Source organism: Rhinolophus sinicus, chromosome 16, assembly GCF_057876585.1.
Source record: "Rhinolophus sinicus isolate RSI-liver-muscle chromosome 16, RSI-T2T, whole genome shotgun sequence".
Lineage (NCBI taxonomy): Eukaryota > Metazoa > Chordata > Mammalia > Chiroptera > Rhinolophidae > Rhinolophus > Rhinolophus sinicus.
The window spans coordinates 137,806,420-137,824,940 of record NC_142516.1 but is presented as its reverse complement, the minus strand read 5'-3'; the positions used below and the strand labels follow the sequence as shown (position 1 = coordinate 137,824,940).

The following is an 18,521-nucleotide window of genomic DNA, read 5'->3' as shown; positions in this document are numbered from 1 at the left end:
AGAATTATCATCTCTATGTAAGTACATATCATTAATCTTTGAAGCTGGATTTGTACTGTTATAAATAGTATTTTCACACTCCTATATGTCTGATCAACTAAGAAGTTATTTGGTCACATTCATTTTGTACCTCTGGTTTTGGAGAAAGAAATATGTGTTGTATTTTTCAAAATGTTCTAAGCTATTGCAGTTGTCTGATACACATCCAAAAATCTAGTTGTCTAAATTCGAATTCTAATTAAATACTAAAGTTAAAACGTATAGTACTATTTAGATAAAACAGGGAATGAGGTTTTCTGCGTTGGGGGATAACAATAGCACCACTGTAGAGAGCAAGTTTGACTATTAAATAAAGATTGAAATCACCGACTGGAGCCACAACCTTGGGTTCAAACCCCAGCTCTGCCATCTGTCCACCTGTGGTGCCGACATGCTGTTTCCCCATCTATAAAGTGGATCCATGACAGTACATACCTCATAGGGTTGATGTGAAGAGCAAGTGACTTAAATGCATATGAAAAGCACTTAGAGTGGCCCACAGGCAGGAAGCTCAGCAAATGCTTATTGATGCCTTTGTCACATATGCATGTGCTTAGTGAGTGCCTGGCTCATGCACTCAGCACATGTTGCTGCCATTATTATTATCAAATAATATTAACTGTATTATTTGATTAAAAATCCCAGTAACAAAGCATGTGAGGATTTTCCAGGGAAATGAGAAGAAAAAGGAAGTGTCTGAGAGTGTGTGGCTTGGAGAGGAAGGGACATGTGAGGGAATACACTATGTAGATGGGATTCTCCGAAGGGAGCTGGTAAATTATACAGAGACTCCGCTGGCTCTGGGCACATAGCTCTTTAGGAAGGAGTTTCAAAGTACAGTGCTTTCTTCTCTTCTTCAGAGGAACCTTTGTCCCAGCTCAAATCCCGAGAGATACACAAATACTGAGAGAAATCAAACTTTTGGGAGGAGACTTTCAAGAAAATGTAAAGCTGTAAATTTGACAATACAGAAGAGTTGATGTTCTTTCTTAATTTTAGAGATTAAGTGGTTTTTCTTTATCTAAATTGGGTTTTCATCAAATGTTCTGGGGTGTTGTTGTTTTTTGCTTTATTTCATTATTAATAGTATTAAAGAAATGAATCCAATCCCCAAAGCATGAAAACGATTTTCTCATCTTTATAGTCATACCCATGGCTGTGGCACTTAATTCACCAAAGGAAAGAACTAATATTAAGTTTTATTGATGATATTTTTGTAAATTTTAGGGATGGTGAACTAACTAATGTCCCAAGTATGACTTCACTTTTGTAAGGATGCTTTGTTTTTAAAGACAGAAAAAAATTTCTTTGAAAGTTACATTTTTAATAGAATTACCTCTTGCCCCAAGTCTATTGTTCAGATTCCAGGAGAGTTTAGCTCTTTATTTTTTTTTAAAATTAGTTTCAGGTGTACAAAACAACACAATGATTAGACATCTACACCCCTCACAAAGTGATAACCCCCCCACCAAGTCTACTACCCCTCTGACATCATACATAGCTATTACAGTACCACTGACTAGATTCCCTATGCCGTACTTTACATCTTGTGACTTATATGTATACGGACAAAAATTTTTTTAAGTGTTTTGATATCTGGATCCTTAAGAAGGGAGAACATGTCATGTGATATTTAAATGATAAAAAAATACAGAAAGTTGTGGAATGCATGTAGATGTTAGGTCTCCCGGATTTATCAATTTTATGATTTTATGCCTCTAATAATTCTGAGTGAACTAAAATTTTTACTGTTTTTTTCCTTCTGAAACCCAGTCCTTAGTATTGGCAGGATTACTCATTCATAGGGACGTGTTCATTCATTCATTCACTGGACACTTAGGGAGAGTCTGCTGTGCGCCATCCTGATAAAGCCAGGCCAACAAAACAAAGTGGGCCCACCCTGGTAGACTGTGACAGTGATATTCTGCCTGGATCTAGAACAATCTCCAGACACTAACCATTGCTTAACTTCCTAAGTACTAGAACCTCACGTGGAAAGTAGAAGCAAACATTTCACATACTCCATGTTTATTCCTAGCATAGGGAAAACCTTCATTTAAAATTTGGCCCAGCCACGTCCCAATCTGTATCTTTGAAAGATAATTGCAAACACAGTTTAGAAAAGACCTAAACCATCATGTCATCTGTTATCTATGTTTTAATAGATTTCTAAATGCGTAATGTCTTCGGCATAATCTCTAGAGATTGTCAGATTGGTCAGGTGGGATGTATCCTTTATTTTATAAAATTAAGCCCATCGTTTAAAAAGTTCATTTTTAAGAGTAACCAGTTCCAGACTCTATAAAGACCTGTTTCACCATTGGTGGTTTTATTCCTGTATTACAGAGGCCCTCAAAATTTTAGAACTATAGGGTATCTTACAGGTTATCTCAATTGCCCAGCTCCCAGAGCTTTCTGTCTTTGTTAGAGAGAAGATGTTGTCATTAAAAATGAGAAGAAGCATCTCAACTCGAAGGCCCCTGTTAATCATTGAACAGTTTAGGAGTGACTGGCAGTGTGGCTCCTTCAGGAACCGCCGTCAGGTAGGACTGTGAGGTTATAGCTGAGAGCACTGTCAGGTGATACGGCTGGTACTCGGGAGGGGTCATCAGGTGTGTGACTACCTGTGGACCTCAGTGCTTACCAGACATGGGAGAGACTATACAACAAGGATAACAAACCATCTACACACAGGAGGGGAGGGCAGGGGCATCAGGTCCAGCCAAAAACCCAGGAAAAGGACACAGTGAGGAGAAGTCGGAGCAGCACTTGTTTGTGGGAGGGAGGGCTACCGGGCGGGGCCAGCTCCCCTCAGGTGCTGGCTTTCTGCGCCTGTGTGCACTGGCCTCGTGCAACTCCACTGAACGTGCACACCATGTACTGTTTCCTGTACATGGTTTTTTTGAAAAGAGAGAAAACGCTTTTTTGTACCTGAGTCCTCAAGCATGGCCAGCAGCCTCAATGCAGCGTTTCAGCAGGCTACTGCTTCCCGGCCTGTGTCAGCCCCGGAAGAATTGAATTTTCAATTACCCAGCATCTCATTTGGTAGTCTTACTACACTAAATAACTCCCTGCTCCCCTGACATGATTGATTTAAGACTCTTTTACTGCCAAAAATCATGCCATTTATTGATATGAAATTAACCATAGCTTGAGGCCATATCATATAAAATATACTCCTGGGGTCTAAAAAGAGCCAGTCCACTTCTCAAGTGGCCTGATTCCTTCAGCTTCCCCTCACTCAGCACACTGAGGGTGGGCCAGCAGTGTGTGAGGGAGAACTTGGACCTCAAGTGCTTTTGTTTGTTTTTTTCCCACTGGGGAGCTATCAAGCAGCTTAGAGGAGGCCATGCCCACCGACTGTTGGGAAAATCCCATCGAGTTTTCATGATGTTTGCCAAACCCGGAGGTAGCGAACGTACAAGACGAAGAAGCTTACAGATTGTGAGTGAGGTTCCTATCTCAGAACTGACTTTTGGGAACGGTTTTAATTAGTAACATCCTTAAGACATATTTAGAGACTTAGGGGAAATTGGGTTAACCTAGACCCACCTGATGGAAAGAACACATTAAATCATAAACCATCTGCCTGTGTGCACATGTGTGTGTTCTGACTTATTAGCTGTTCAGGGAATGGCCCTGACATTCCAAATTTTCACAAATTTATCTGCATATCATAACGCTTACATGGGGGAAGGGAAGGACACACAGAGAGAAATTCAGTGCCAGCCTCAGAAACAATGCACGGCGGACAGCTCGTTGCAGTTAGTAATCCCCTAGTGGCAAGCTGCCTCTGTGGATATGTAGCAATCACGTTTCCGGGTGTCTTTTGCTAGGGCTCTGTGGATTGAATTAAGTGGAAGTGTCGGTTCCCTGGTCTGGGAAGAGGACTTGTTCTGGATGTGCCACATCAAAGGCACCATCTGTTTCCTCCTGATTATGTGTTGGGACTGGCCTCTGCTTGGAAGCCAATGTGAGGCGCAGAAATGAAAACTCCAGTGCCTGACAGCACGGGCTGCCGATGCTTTGAATCTGTGGTGGTTTTCCTTTGCTTCTGGGTGAAGGAAGTGTTGACAGTGACTTTCTAGGCTTTGTGCATGGTTTTCTTCTTGTAGCTCATTACAGATGCAGCTCAGAGAGTAAGCTGGCTTCAGTCCCTGAGTTCTTGCAGTGATCTCAGAGGCCAGTATGCTGTACCCTCAGGTAACAGGTAGGCTTGGAGGGTGGGGGAGTGGAGGTAGCCCCTGGTCTTCCTGCCCTTTCTCACTCTTGACACCTTTAGTGCTTAGAAATGCAAATCTCCACAATCAAGGAAAGCGCTGGGTGGAATCACAGTTTTGTGGAAAGCTGAAAACAGATACCAGAGATGCTTCCTCTTAGGGGCTGAAACAGCACATAGTCCTGGGACCAAGACTGTCTCCTCGCTTCACATCCTCCAGCGGGAAGGGCACATCAGTGTAGCAGGGTTCCCACAGCCTGTGAACACTCATGGGAGGAGTGGTGCACCCTGAAAGAATGAAATTAAATAAGTGCATTCTCATGCTGCCAACCAGGAATGCCTGCTGTAATCACACTGGTTTACAAAAGGGCAAATTTGGCGCATGGGGGTAAAGCGTGGTCTTTCAGATAGACCTAAATGCTAACCCTCTGTCACTCTCTTATTCTGTGACCTTCAGCATAGGCACTGAAATGGACCGCCTGGCAAGTTAGGGGTGAGGATCTCCAACCCCAGACTGTGCCCAGCGTGAAGCTGGCATGCAGCAGCTCTGGGACAAGAGGAGCAGCCTGGGCTGTCACTGGGCCGTCCTGAATGCTCACCCCCTGGGAAGTGACATGAACACCAGGCTCTGGAGCTTTTGGGCTTGGGGTGGGTTCAGCATCTCCCTGTGGAAAGTGTCGGCTTGCCAAGCAAAGCAGTGTTATCATTTCCTTTCTCCCAAGCTGGACAGCAGACAGGAGTAACCGACGTTGAAACTTCCAGTTTATTTCAAGAAAGGCTGGGGCTGCTTCCCCTCCCTCCTTCCCCCCTTGTAGTTGTTTGTTTGAACTTGAGACTTCCTTCGTTTAGAAGGTGTTTTTGGCTTGGGCAGTCGAAGCAGCTCCTTGACATTCAGAGATCCAGCCAGCACAAGCCCCCTTTTCTAAGGAAGGAAACGCCCAGAACTTGCAAATAGATTGGCAGGGTGAGGCCTTGCCCCCACTCTGCAGGAGTCTTTCCCTGATAGCACAGGCATTTTCTCCCGCTGCCTGTCCTGTGAGGTGTGGAAGGCAGGCAAGCGCAGGAGAGGGAGTAGGTCTCTCCTGGTGCAGGTAGCAGGAGGCAGGTCAGGGAGAAGGCAGGTTCTGAGCTGCCCAAGTGGACTGTTGGTACAGGCGGTCGGGACAGGCGGTCAGTACGGAGTGAGGAGTTGGAGGTCAGGGACTCCTGGAAACGGGCTTGTCGCTCTGTTGTTCTTTCTCCGGCCTTGGTAAACCCAAGGTCACTAGAGGTCGTGTGCCCAGCTCAGCGTGCAGAGCAGCACCCGGGTGCCCTCGCCACGTCCTTGGTGCCGGCAAAGTAGTGGAAACTGCGTCGCTCTGACACAGGGCCTGCATTTGGCCCTTGCATGAGCCCATCCTGAAGAATCGAAGCCTCTACTGCTGCTGCTGTGTTTCCCTGGTGGAAAGACGACGTGATGGCCGAGAGGGGAGCATCACGGGGGCCCACAGGGAGCCTCCTGCGTCGATTTTGTGTGCTGACTTGGAGGCGCCGGGGGACCTCAAGGCGCCTACAACCCGGTGAGGCGGGGTGGGGTGGTACCATCCATAAGGCACCTGGGGACAGGCTCCAGGTATCCTCTTAGCAGGTGGGCACTTCCCTGTATGTTTCTTTCACTAAAAAATGTGTGCCACCAGCAAGACTTTTTTAAAAGGTCAGAAATGAAGTGTTGGGCAGTTTTTGTTAGAGCCACACTTTGGCTCTAGTTTTATCTGATTTATTTTGTCTTCTGGTTCTGAGGAATCTGGACTTAAATGTCCCTGCTTTGGTTGGGATGACAGTGGAGCAGACATAAGGAAAGCACATTTGTAAAGGGAACACACTCTGCAAGTTAGGCTTGCACCTTTGCTGCCTGGACGGGTATCCTGTGGGTGGGGGACTGGAATGGAGACGTCTCATATCCTGCCCCAGCATCTGAGCTCCTGTCTGCCATTGCAGCTGGACGTCAGTGAGCCAGGCTCAGGCAGGCGGTTACCTGCCAAGGAACGCAGGCAGCCTCTGAGTGAGTGTCTCTCTGAATGGCACTGTTTTTACTAGAAGAAGGGCATTGGAGTTTTAAGCATTTGCTCAGCCAGACAGCACCATGGAAATTCTCACAGGTCTCAAAATAATGTTTTCACAAATTAACTTCCAAAGGAGCGGGGATATTCTAAGTAGATTGAGTTGGAGAAAAGAGCCTTGTCAATCATTCTGTTCCTGCCTCCCAGGCCTATAAATGTGAGGCTTGCTGCTGAACTTGGGGCAGCAGCTGATCTGTGATCCCAGGAATTGTTAGGGTGACAGGGTGGTATCTGTTCCCTGGACAGATGCCCTCAATGTCTGTGATGTGCAAGACATCAAAAATAACAGCTTAGAGCCAGCACCATGCGTCTCCATGGTTTGGGGACCCTATGGCGTTCTCTCTCTCTCTCTCTCTCTCTCTCTCTCTCTCTCTCTCTCTCTCTCTCTCTCTCTCTCTCTCTCTCTCTCTCTCTCTCTCTCTCGTTGAGAAGCCCACCTGGGGCTGACTATTTAGCGTTGAGAAGAGGATGAGAGAAGCCCGGTGTGGGCCCAGTAAACCTATGTGAAACCTTCCCTGCCCTCACGTTTTGAGGCCTTCACCAGCGGCACCTCCTGGGCAGGGCTGAGTGTGTGGCCTTGGTGTGACTGGCGGTCCCAGGGGTAGACTCAGACGTGGTCAGGAGAGCCTCCCTCAGTTTCCCTTTGGGCTGGGGACGGAGCTCACACACGAAGCCTGACTGCTTCTGCTCCTTGGTTGTGGTTCTGAGCTCAGCTACATCAGTGCAAATGATTCAGGGTTAAAAATAACAAGGCTTTGACCTGCTCACGGAGTCCACTGACTTCTGCCCTAACGCAGAGTGCGGGGAGTGGTTAGGAGGGGCCATGTGTGGACCCTCGGCCTGCCCAGTACTCACCAGGGGTGTGAAGACTGCATTGTGCCTCTCTCATCCTCCTCCCAAGCCTGCTTTCTGAAGTGCACTCAACACGCGTTAGGCAGGGGTCCCCTGACCAGACCCATCCTGGCCATGGGGGAGCTGTGCTCTGGCTCTGTTAGGGTGGCACCGAGGACCCCTTATTGTGAAAGGACTGAATTATTATCCTGATGCCCAGAGTCTTCGAAAGGGAGGGTGCAGGGCTTGAGCCTGTACCCCACTCATCAGCCACGTGGCCTGGGCAAGTGGATCTAGTGTTCCATGGGTGTCCCCTTGGGAGAAATAGGGCCCCCCCCCCGAGGTGTCCCCTCACTGTGAAATGGGAGCCAACAGTGCTAGGGTCTTTCCTGAGCCTCTTCAGAAATGATGAACAAGGAGGGTGCTACGTATTTCCCCCAAAATAAGACCTAGTCGGACCATCAGCTCTAATGCATCTTTTGGAGCAAAAATTAATGTAAGACCTGGTCTTGTATTATATTAAAATAATATAATTATATAAGACCCGGTCTTATATTACAGTAAAATAAGACTGGGTCTTATATTAATTTTTGCTCCAAAAGACGCATTATTAGAGCTGATGGTCCAGCTAGGTCTTATTTTCAGGGAAACACGGTATCTGACTTGAATGGCTTCTCTTTTACTCATTAGTATTTATTAGATGCTTTATTGCTGTTGCTCTGCCTGTTGATAATCAGGACCCGATGTGGACTGTGGGCAATTAAGTACTTTGACACTTGAGGCCCTGGGTCAGTGTGTCTCCTGCAGCCCTGTCAACCTCCCTGCACCAGTGCAGCCTGGCATTGCCTGGTTAAATCCCCACGACCTGCAGAGCAGCGACCAAGCTCTCAGGTTCCTGCTATTTAACTTTTCCTTGCTCCCAGAGAAGCAGTCAGCCTCGGCTTTCTTCCCTGCCTGTGAGTTTGTCCTGGTTCCTTCCTCAAAAACCCATCTGTGCATGCATGTCTGTGTCAAGCTAGGCTCTGGGTCCTCCCCAGGCACTGCAGCCATTTTCCTTGGGTTGAACATTGAAAGAAGCGTCTTCAGGTTAGGAGATGATCCAACCGCCAGACTTCCCACTGCAAGTGGAGAGTACAGGGAGAAAGTATAGTTGCAAGATAATAGTTTTCTTTGATAACCAGAAAGGGATGTGCTATCCATTAATTAAGTGGAAGTTGGGATAACTTGTGAATGTCACCTCTGATATGTCCTACAAGGAGCTGCCATACTTTCAGAAATAGATTACTACCTGCAGTGGGTGCTGAAATGCCTAGTGGGCACTGCTTTTCTGCCCCAGTACATTTGGGACTGAGTTCCAACAAGCCAAGAAAATGGATTGTTTTACATAGAATTGAAAAATTCTCCTTTTAGAAACATGTTTCCAGTTGGCGTGAACAATTTCAAACAGAACCAGAATTAATTAAAAGAAGCAAATAAATATATTTGAGGCAACTGGGTCAGTTGATCACTGCAGATAAGCACGAAATTTCCCTTTGAGCTTCCTGGTAGCTAATGTAAAAAGGAAAAATGTTTGGCTCCAAGGTCGCATGTTTAAAAAAAAGAAAAGGTTCTTTTGGAAGGAATTCGGGAAGAAAACAATAGCTCAGTTGTGCATACTGGAAACATTGGATCACTCGATGGGTGACATCTTTGGAATGTTTCCTTTCTTTTGGAAAATCAATGCACCGAACAATGTTGAAATCATAACACTAAGTTTTGGTGAGGCCCTTTCCCAAGTAGGCCAAGGCAATAGCATGGTTCTAGTATTTGCTTGGGTTCCTCTGACTGTTCCAGGACAGCTGACTGCTTAAGGTGGGGATCTGACCTGCGACTTAGCGAGACGAGCTGCTGTCTGTGCCAAGTTGAACCATATAACACATGGCCTGCTTTGAATGCCAGATCACAGGCTGTGGGGCTGATGTTTCCTGTGATCTTGGGAGGCAGAGGCCCATGTCTGTGCCGAACCCAGAAGGGAGAGGTGAGGATGCCTGAGGAGAAGCCCCAGGTTTCCTTTAAGTAGCTTTAGGTGAGCACAAGCATGTGTTGACCCTTGGCCATCGGATCCGTTGGGTCTTGCCCAGAACAGCATTCACTCCTGCAAGCTTGGTTTTCATCTTTCCAGGAGCTACAGAAAGCAGGGGGGAAGTACTTATCCTCACCGTTGTTGTTCTCTTTGACTTTATGGAACATCCAGATGAGCTGGTGAGACCTGAAAAGACAAGAAGAGAGCATGCTGTTTTATTTAAAGTGCACTTATTTGGAGGAGAAATACTTCCATTGAAATATTTCCTTAGGACTGCTAGTCAACTTGATTGTAAGAAGAAGTTTCACGATCTGAAGAAATCTGGTTATATTATTGTATTTATTTTATTTTAAATTTCAGGCAGTGTAGTGGAAGTCACTGCTTCTGGTTTCCTAACCCAAACTTGCTGTTTTGTCAGGCTCGCTTGGGGAGAGCTTGACTTAGGCTGGAGGAGGCACAGAGCTGGGGAGCTGAGGTGTCTGGCCTTGGTGGGGTTTCAGCCCCAAGGAGCCCTGGGGCTGCAGGCCCATCCCCCATAACCCTCCCCCCACTCCCCCCGGCCCCATTGTCTAAGTAACTTGGACTCCAGTGTGTAACTGGACTTATCACTGGGCGCCTGCGGTTGGGGTTATAGACTCTGCCCACTGCTTTGATCTCTGAGCTTGGAGTCAGAGGAAATCTTTCCCACTGTCTCCGTAGAGCTCAGACCATGTGGTGGGCAGGGCAGGGCCAGCTGCTACTCGGTATGAGGGGGCTCAAGAGTTCTCTGGGCTCCGAAAGAAAGTCGGGGCACATGCATTACACCCTAAACCTGTTTGAGATACATAGACCTTGAAGGAAAAGCAGGGAAGGGACGAGAGGGGCACTAGAATATGGTGCCTGTACCTCCACTTTGCTCATCTTCCTTGAAACAAATACTGGCCCCACCTTTGTTTGTTCCGACAAATTCACTTGTGTCTAGAGAATTGAACTTTCTTTTTTTTCAGAGAATTAGACTTTATCAGGTGGAAGAAGGTAGTGACGTGGAGTCATTCTAAACAGCATTGTCTGATTTAATGTTTTGAGCAAATATGCTTCTCTCCCCAGACTGTGTGGAACATAGCTGTATTTGATCTTCTCGTTGCATGCTTAAAAGCACAAGGAAGTCATGCCAGCAGAGGTGTCCCTTGTGCCTTGAACTGAGTCCAAGATGGGCCCAGACATTCCTTTTCCTTTCAGTCATGCAGTACCTGGCCAGCCAGGCCGGAGTCTGTATGTAAATGAGCAGGGTGGAGTGAGCAGATGTTAGCCTGCAGGAGAGTAATCACCGTTTAATATCTTGTTCTAGTTCATGGGTAAAAACGAAAGTAAAAAATCAACTGGTCCTTCATGCACATTTTAGGGAGCAAAGTTCAGTGGAGGATGGCTAATGGGTAACCAGAGGATGACAGCAGGATTGAATGCAGGGGAGTGTGTCTCCCTGTGTGCTTCTCAGCCATGGGAGACAGAAATGCTGCCCGAATCTCCGTGTCTGAAATGAAAAACTACTACATTTACTCTGAGTGGTGCTCCTGGCTGCTCTCTGTTGCTGAGGGTGAGTCCTTGGGTCCCGAAAAGGCAACATCCCTTTGGGGCACTCATAGGAGGTATGTTGGGAACAGTCAGGGCTTCTGGCTGCGATGGCCATTGCTTTGATGTGATAGTTACTTGGGTTGTGCTACGTGGAGATGGTTCTTATAGATTTCTTGTGTTGGCATGGGAGGATGTCTTCATGCCTCACGTGTAATCTGTATCCCCTTGTAATCTGGAATAGCTCAGGGAATGGGGATTATGAGTAAATGAGCCTTTTACCCAAACTTATTAGATGACTCTAAGTCGTGTCATCAGCTACCAAAGGCGAACGATCTCCCTTTGGCTAGCAAGTGTAAGCTCCATGGCGAGTCTAAACTTGAGAGGGGAGAGCTCAGCCAGCACCAAGCTCATCAGAGCTGTAGCTGGATCACGTGTAAAATGCAAAACAGAACAAAAGCCATTACTACGTGGTATTGATTATCCCCTTCACACAGTGACGCAAGCCTGGTGACTTACTTGAAGATTGACTGCCTTGTACGGTTAAGCACAGTTCAATGACACAAAGCTGTGTCCGTTGTCAGCTTCCCGGGAAGCTGCAAATCCCAGGCGGTCTCCCAGGCACAGGCCTGTCAGAGCCCCACAACCATGCGCAGGCTGAGCAAGTCTCCTGTCTGGCAAGGGGTGCCTTCGTTCAATCTTGAAATTCAGGAAGTCTCCTGGAATGTGGTGGGGGATGTTGCTTCTTTATTAGTTGAATCCCACCTTCTCTGTGGTAAGAACCTTGACGTCATCGTGGCCAGGACTTGGTCCTGCTGGAAAGGAGCCTGTGGGTGTTTCCTCAGCATTTTATTTTGGCCCCTTGTTCTGAGTTTTAATCATCAGATTTAGAACTTTGCCATTTATAAAGCTTTGTATCACTCTCTGATGTCAGTGTCACCCATTGTATACACTGGAGGGTCCGTTAGTAGTTGTCAGAATTCACATGGCTTGTCCTGGAGGGTTGTCAGGAGTGACCCATGGTGACTGGGCAAGCGGGCGTGGGTGCTGACGGGAGACTGAAGAGTGCAGCTTAGACCAGTGGGTTCGCTATGCTTCCCAATTGCTCCTGTTACTGTCATGGCCGTGACAGGACACCAAGGATGGGAGCCAGGTCAGCGGCTAATTGGGGAAGATGCAGGGAAGGTGATGAACTTGGCAGTGGAGCCCACCAGAGGAGCCCCAGGGGAGGGCAGAAATTGAGGGCCAGGATGGCTGGCCTAGAGCAGAGAGGAACGCTGGCAGGTGAGAATTCTCGGGAACCTATGGTCCCGCACTGGTGAAGAACCTCGAAAGGGGAATGAGCTTGGCCTCAGCACAGGGCAGGGGTGGAAACCTGGGCTCTGCCCAGGAGATCTGAGGCGGCCTCTTTATCTGTTTGTAAAACAATAACATGCTTTTCCCTTCAGGGAAATTGAAGCTTCTGTGGAGATTAAGTTCTGAAGTCAGTGATTGGGCTAAACCCACAGTTGGACAAAATAACCTTAAATACGCCATAGAAACACTTGGAGGAGTGAGTTGTGTCTGTTTCTCCTGCGTTGGTCCAATGCTAGTTGGGGGCTGGAGGATGTAGCCCATTAGAGGGGACCACCATGCACTCTTCTATCCTGGAGCGGGGCTGGTCTCCCCGACTCCCACTTCTGGTCTCCACGGGGTGTGCACTTTGTACTGAGCACACCTCTCAGAGGCAAAGTCTGAGAATTTGAAAGGTGCATTAAAATGTAAGAACAGATGGAAAGGACTTTTGGGGGCTGTGAAAATGTACCATTTCAGTTATCTTTTGGACACTTCATTGGTACTAAAGCATTTTTGGAAAGAACCACATAAGGGGAGATGAGTACATGGGAAAATCAGAGCAAAGATGCCAGCTCCTCCCAACCCCACGGGACCACCTGTTGAAAGACAGATGCCACTGCTGTCTGAGCACTGGCTGTATGCCCAGTGCTAGCCTCAGTTTTTTGTCATTTCAGCCCCAGGCCAGCTGAGCCCCAGTTTTTTGTCATTTCAGCCCCAGGCCCTCGCTGCTACGCTGGCCTGCAAAAAGTTTCCCCTGCTTCACAGAGACAAGAGCTGGAGCAGATATGCCTGCACCCTGACCCTGAGCCCTGCATCTCTCACACTCGTGCCTTCGTGGGTCCTCTCAGAGATGCTGGGGGACTCCATGAATGGCAGCAAGAGCTTGTGGTCAATGTAAGAAAATAAGCTGTGGCGCCGCCTGGGGCCACTAGAAAAGGGCTTTTCAAAGGTTCTCCCTTCACTTGCTCTCTCATCCTCTCAAACGAGAGCCAAGGACAGCCTGTCCGTGGGATTCGGGACTGTGGCCATAGTGGTCTTAGACACTCAAGATCACAGAGTTAGGAACAGTTCTTCAATGGCCTTACCTTTGGTTCTGGTGCACAGGTGCTCAGGTGTTGTCTGGATACCTGTGAACTCACTTCGGTGGATTTGTTCTTACCCAACCATTTCTCTGGGCCACAGCCCCTGCCCTTCCCAATAGGACCCTGGGTGTAGTAGTGTGCTGCCCAACATAGGGGCTCACGTGGTCTGGGGGGGGGGGGGCCAGGGGCTCTGACATGTATCTGGTCCAGGTTGGATAGTCTTGGAAGGAAGTCTCTCTCTGCCCGTCTCTTCTAGCACTTTCTAGAAGTGCTTTTGCCTAAACTGAATGTTGTCCCTCCTGCACCAACAGGCAGATGCTCCGGCCTCCCCAGGGTGGGTCATGGGCTCCCCAGGACGTAGACTAGGGTCCTCCCAAGCCCACCCAGCATGAAGTTAATACTGGGCAACACAGTTTTCTGTTTTGATTCTCAATCTTTTTCTTCTTTTATTTTTATTTAATGTCCAAATTCCCCTCTGGTTCTCTCAGAACTACCGTTCACGTGACAGGGAACTCCAACAGAGAACAGCTGCCACAAGACCAGGAGGCACAAGCTGGGTGCCCTTTTCTCCCCATTTGACTAAAAATACTTGACTGGTAAATTAAAATTGAGTCAGAGTCGCAAAACAAGGAAGTGAAATGACCTTGTGAAATCTCACAGATTGAGTCCCATATCTTAGTGAGCTTAGCTGCTCCGCTTGGAAGGGCAGGAGGAGGACCCTCCATCGGCAGCAGGTAGGAGCCTCAGAGCCTGAAGTCAGAGTGTTGCTCAAATGCAAGTGCTTGTTCAAATGGGCCGTTTAAGGTGATGCCATAGAGGTCGTATTAAGAATATAGGTGTCGGTGAGTGTGTGATGAAAGTGTGACGTCTGTGTAAGGAGCACTAACAGGATGGCCACCAGTAGTGCTATGTTGTTGTCATCGTCCTAATAACTGGTTTCTGAGAGATGCTGAAGAGTAGGGGGTGGGATACACCCAAATGTGAGCCCTTTCCACAGTTAGTTGAAATCTGGCTGCTGGCACTGTGTTTGTGTTCCTCAGAGAAGCTAAGCAGGGCTGGGTCTAGGCGGATCGCTGTGAATTAAGAGTCTGTGTCTAGCAGAAAATTTCAGGAAAATGCATTGAGGGTGGGAAGCTTCTTCTTAGGGAGGTGTGTGTGGTTCGTGTCCAGGCTGAGCGGACACTCCGTGACTGTTTACTGGCACTGCCTAGTTTGTTATGGTCCAGAGAAAATATGAGTAACATCTGACTGCACATATACTGTTTGCTATGTGGGTATGGCTGATTCTGACCAGGACACATGATACTTTTTATATTCTTTATCTACTATATTTTTTTCCCCCTGATGTTACATGGTGAGAAGAAAAGGTTGTTTAGTACCTCTGGGGTGCGGTGCTACTGTTATAAAAATGTGTATCTAAAAAAAATGAAAGAACAAGAAAGAAAGGCCACATGTTTGCATCTGGCGTCTTGGAGCAGGAGTTGGGATCTGTTCCTTTGAGCCTGTAACAGGTGTGTGTCAGCCATCCCTGTGTGGATAGCTTTGAATATGCTTGATGGCTTTGCATATGTGTGTGCAGAGCTGTATACACTGACTGGCAGCCGTCTCCATGGAGACCCTTATCGGACGTTCTACATAGAGCAGGAGATAAAGCTCAACGTCTGGGGTCCTTTCTTGTAGGCTCTGTGTGAGATGCAAAGAGATTCATAATTCAGTAATGTTCTCCTTTTAATTTATCAATCTTATCATGGTTCAGATTGGTAGGAAACCTTATCCATCCTGAAAACAGCACGAATGACAACACCCTTCTTTATCACTGTCTTATGTTGAAAGACCACTAGGATTTCTAAAATGTGTTGGCAACACTAATTTAAAAATCTGTTGTGAAATTTATATTCTAAATTTAATATTTAGAATATCAGAAAGGTTGGGTTCAGGAAAACTACTCTTTCTACATCTCTGGAGAATGGTTTTTCAAGAAGAGAAAGTAAAGAACGTGTTAAAATAAAACCAACACAAATGCTCATTCTGCATATGGAGCCTCGAGAAATATAAAAAAATACACTGCCAGGCTAGATGAGGCGGGAAGCAGTGGGCTGACAATACCCCATTTGCAGTTTCATTCAAAATGCGTGTGAAATATTTCTACTATTGCAGGTAAACCTTTATTTTCTAAGGTTATCTGAAAGAGGTGATCAGAGTACTCTCCATCACTTATATAGAGGAACAAAATTTTTAGAAAAGTAAACTATTTTCTGTATTTAGCTAAGAACAAAGGAATTAACAAAAGATTTAAAGGACCCAAGAAGTGCTTTTGTTCATTCATTCATTCATTCATTCAGAAGCAGGTACTGAGTGTCTTACTCTATGTCAGGGCTGTGCTTGGTGCTGGAGAGAAAACTGTAATAATCAATCTATGTTGTTTGTGAACAATTGGGATGGATAACAACTGAGCTAAGAGAACCTGTCTGGGATATTAATCAAGTTTGGGGAGAGAAATCAATGGGACAGCGCCTGACCTGAAACAGGGCTTTTGAAACCCTCTGAGAAGCTACCCCTGGCAGCCATCTGACCCTCAACAAGGTCTGGCACCTGGGTCCACCCCACCCGATGGCTGACCCCAGAGAGGGGTGTGCTGCTCTCTTGCAGAGACCTGAGTTGGAGGTATGTTTGCTCCAGGCAGCACAGTCTGAACTAAATCTGAAAGTGAGCCTGGGAGTTTGCATGGAACTTCCTTAAAAATGCTGCTAAGAAAACTAGCCTCCCTGCCTTCCTCTTCAGTTAATTTTGAGTTCACATCTAATTCCCCTTTTTTTGGGGGGTGGGTATTTTCCTGATGACACAATCACCTTTCAAACATTTTTTCCCGGCATTACTCATTCTGTGGAGGAAAAAAACCAGAATATTTTTAAAGCATGATTTCATTAGCATGTTGGAAATTTTATCAGAAGTTGTTAAGCATTCAAAAAACTATCAGATTTTGTAAATGGATTAGGTGAAAAAGTCGTCCTAACTACTACAGTTTAGAATGCAATTGAAATTTACGTTCTAAAACATTCATGAGACTTTTGCTTTTCATGCCCAGTCTTTCAGCCATATCAGACCTGGAGTTGCAGCAGACTGCCCTCCATGTCCTGTGAGGGATGCTAGGAATTCCAGAGTCAGGAGACCTCCTCATGTCTTAAGTTACCAGAAATAACTTATTGTAAGTCAGGATTTGGTTTGTTCTGGTCCCGGCCACATGCCCACTCCGCCGTGCTCAGCCTGTGTTTGGGATTTCAGGTCATGAGTACCATTTCTTGTTAAAAGTTCCTTTTTTTGTACAGTCCTTAGTCATCTTCTCATTGTATTTAAAATATTAATAATTCTTTATAAGGAAGTATTACCTTTTTACTAATAGAAACCAAGTGTACCTAGGAATGTGCCTAACCTGAGTTGTTGCGTGATACAGACCAAGTATGAACACGCCCTAAGTGCTCTGTCCCAAGGATGGTGGGCACACGGCCGTCAGACTTCTGTCAGATAGAGCCACCTTGGGACACACTCCAGCTGCTCTTTCTTGGCCTCTGTTCATGGTGGAGACTTTGTCCCCCGAGGGTAGATTTTGGCAATAAGCACAACTGCAAGAAGGCAAGTGTTGATTAGTTAACTGAGCCAGCTGAATAGTGACGCGGAAGATACTGTCTCAGCCACATCTCCTTCTTTATGAAACTCTTACAGAATGTTCTGGCTTATGTTTTTTGTGTTTTGTGTTTTTTGTTTTTTGCCAGGGCTTGTGGGGGGCACATGGCACTTACTTTATTTACCCCTCTCCTTAACATTTCACAGCCATTCCATTAATCAATTGTTTTTTACTGCATTAGGACATCTATATTCATTATAAATCAGCATAACATCTAAAACGTTCTGATTTTAAAAGCACTGAGTTTTAAATTATATTTGACCTCTGAACAAGTTGAAAGAAAATGCTTTCTGCCAACAAATGGTGGTTATTTCACATTGTCTGCACCGGGTTTGGGCCCCGGGGCAAATCCCAAACCGCTCACATGGCAGCCTGGGCTCCTGCTTCACCTACGTGCACGAAGCATCATGGCTGAGCTCAGCTCCCGTAAAGGTCAGTGGTCAGGGCAGCTCCTGGTCCTGGAGCGGCTTGTGGTCACTGCTGGTTCCAGTATGACATGGGAGGGGTGACCCAGAGACAGCAGGTTGGGAACATCCCAGGTAAAGGAACATATGTGTTAATACGAACAATGGCGTGGTTCCAAGTGGCTGTGCCAGTAGCTAGATACGCAGGTGGGGGATTTTGGTCCCGGAAGTTGACTTTTAACCAGAGACCTGAGGGCTTTCAGCGGAGATATCAAATGAAGCTTCTCTTTTGGCAAGGAAATGTCGAAATAGTGTGGAGGTGGGGAGAGACGAGAGGTGGGGAAGCAGTTACTTAGAACCTGCTGGAACAATCCAGGTCACAGATAATGAGGTTCTGAACTACCGTGGCAGGAGAAGGGTAGGGAGTGACTGGAGAGACTTTAGGGGGTGAGGACAGAGCTTGGTAATGCTTTGTAGGGGAAGGGAGGGAGAGCATCAAGGATGGTTCCCAGACATCTGGCTTGGGCGGTGGTGCCATGACTGAGACAGATATCAGAGGAGGATATTAGGTGATAGGACCCATTTTGGAACCCGCAATGTCTGTGAGAGCTGGAATGTAAGTCTGGACAGGTACAAGGTCAGCCTCACGGGTGACATTACAAATGCATTGGAAGTTGCTTCAATCCAAAAGATGTGTTTGTTTGGCTGAATACGGTATTTACCTTCTTTGGAGCTGAAGGTGAATAAGGACAGTGGAGAACGCTGGAGAGCCCAGCAGCTTGCTTGACTAGTGATTTTCCCTTTGACATAAAACTACACATAAAATACAACAGCAACAAAATAAACACAAGTTCACTTAAAAGGCAAAGGAAGTGGTGGGGGTTGGAGGGACGAAGGGCTGGTCATAAAAGGACAACACGTTTGTGTTTTGAAGCTGTTGCCACCAAGGACAGTCAGTCCCCAGGATCTCACTGCTCATTTCCCACAATCACGTGTGAGTCCACAGTTATCTCTAAGTAAAAGCTTGATTTAAAAAAAGACGACAGACTGACCATTTGGAAGCTACTACCTTGTCGCCTGTTTTCAGTCTGTCCATCACCTGCCTTGGGAAACCACGGGAACCTTTGACTTCCTAGAGGCCGATGGCCAGCCCTGCCCTGAACTGCCTCTACATCTGCACATCTCACATGTATCTGAAAGCAAAAGCAGAGCCTTTGAAA

General features: G+C 46.6%; 1 protein-coding gene across 18 annotated transcripts in view; it reads left to right on the top strand.

Annotated features, from left to right (window-relative positions):
- The window catches only part of MCF2L (MCF.2 cell line derived transforming sequence like), a 169,536-nt gene that overhangs the window by 64,131 nt on the left and 86,884 nt on the right, over positions 1–18,521 (top strand). For 3 of the 18 annotated variants that reach the window (XM_074329544.2, XM_074329542.2, XM_019746582.3), the window contains exon 1: positions 5,107–5,817. The exons of 12 other annotated variants lie outside the window; for them this stretch is intronic. In XM_074329544.2, the coding sequence (XP_074185645.2) occupies positions 5,715–5,817 (103 nt within the window). In that variant the 5' untranslated portion in view covers positions 5,107–5,714. Of the gene's footprint in view, positions 1–5,106; positions 5,818–10,711; positions 10,824–13,896; positions 13,950–18,521 lie in introns of those variants that run through there. 3 more of the 18 variants (XM_074329543.2, XM_074329545.2, XM_019746591.3) reach the window with 3 other exon arrangements.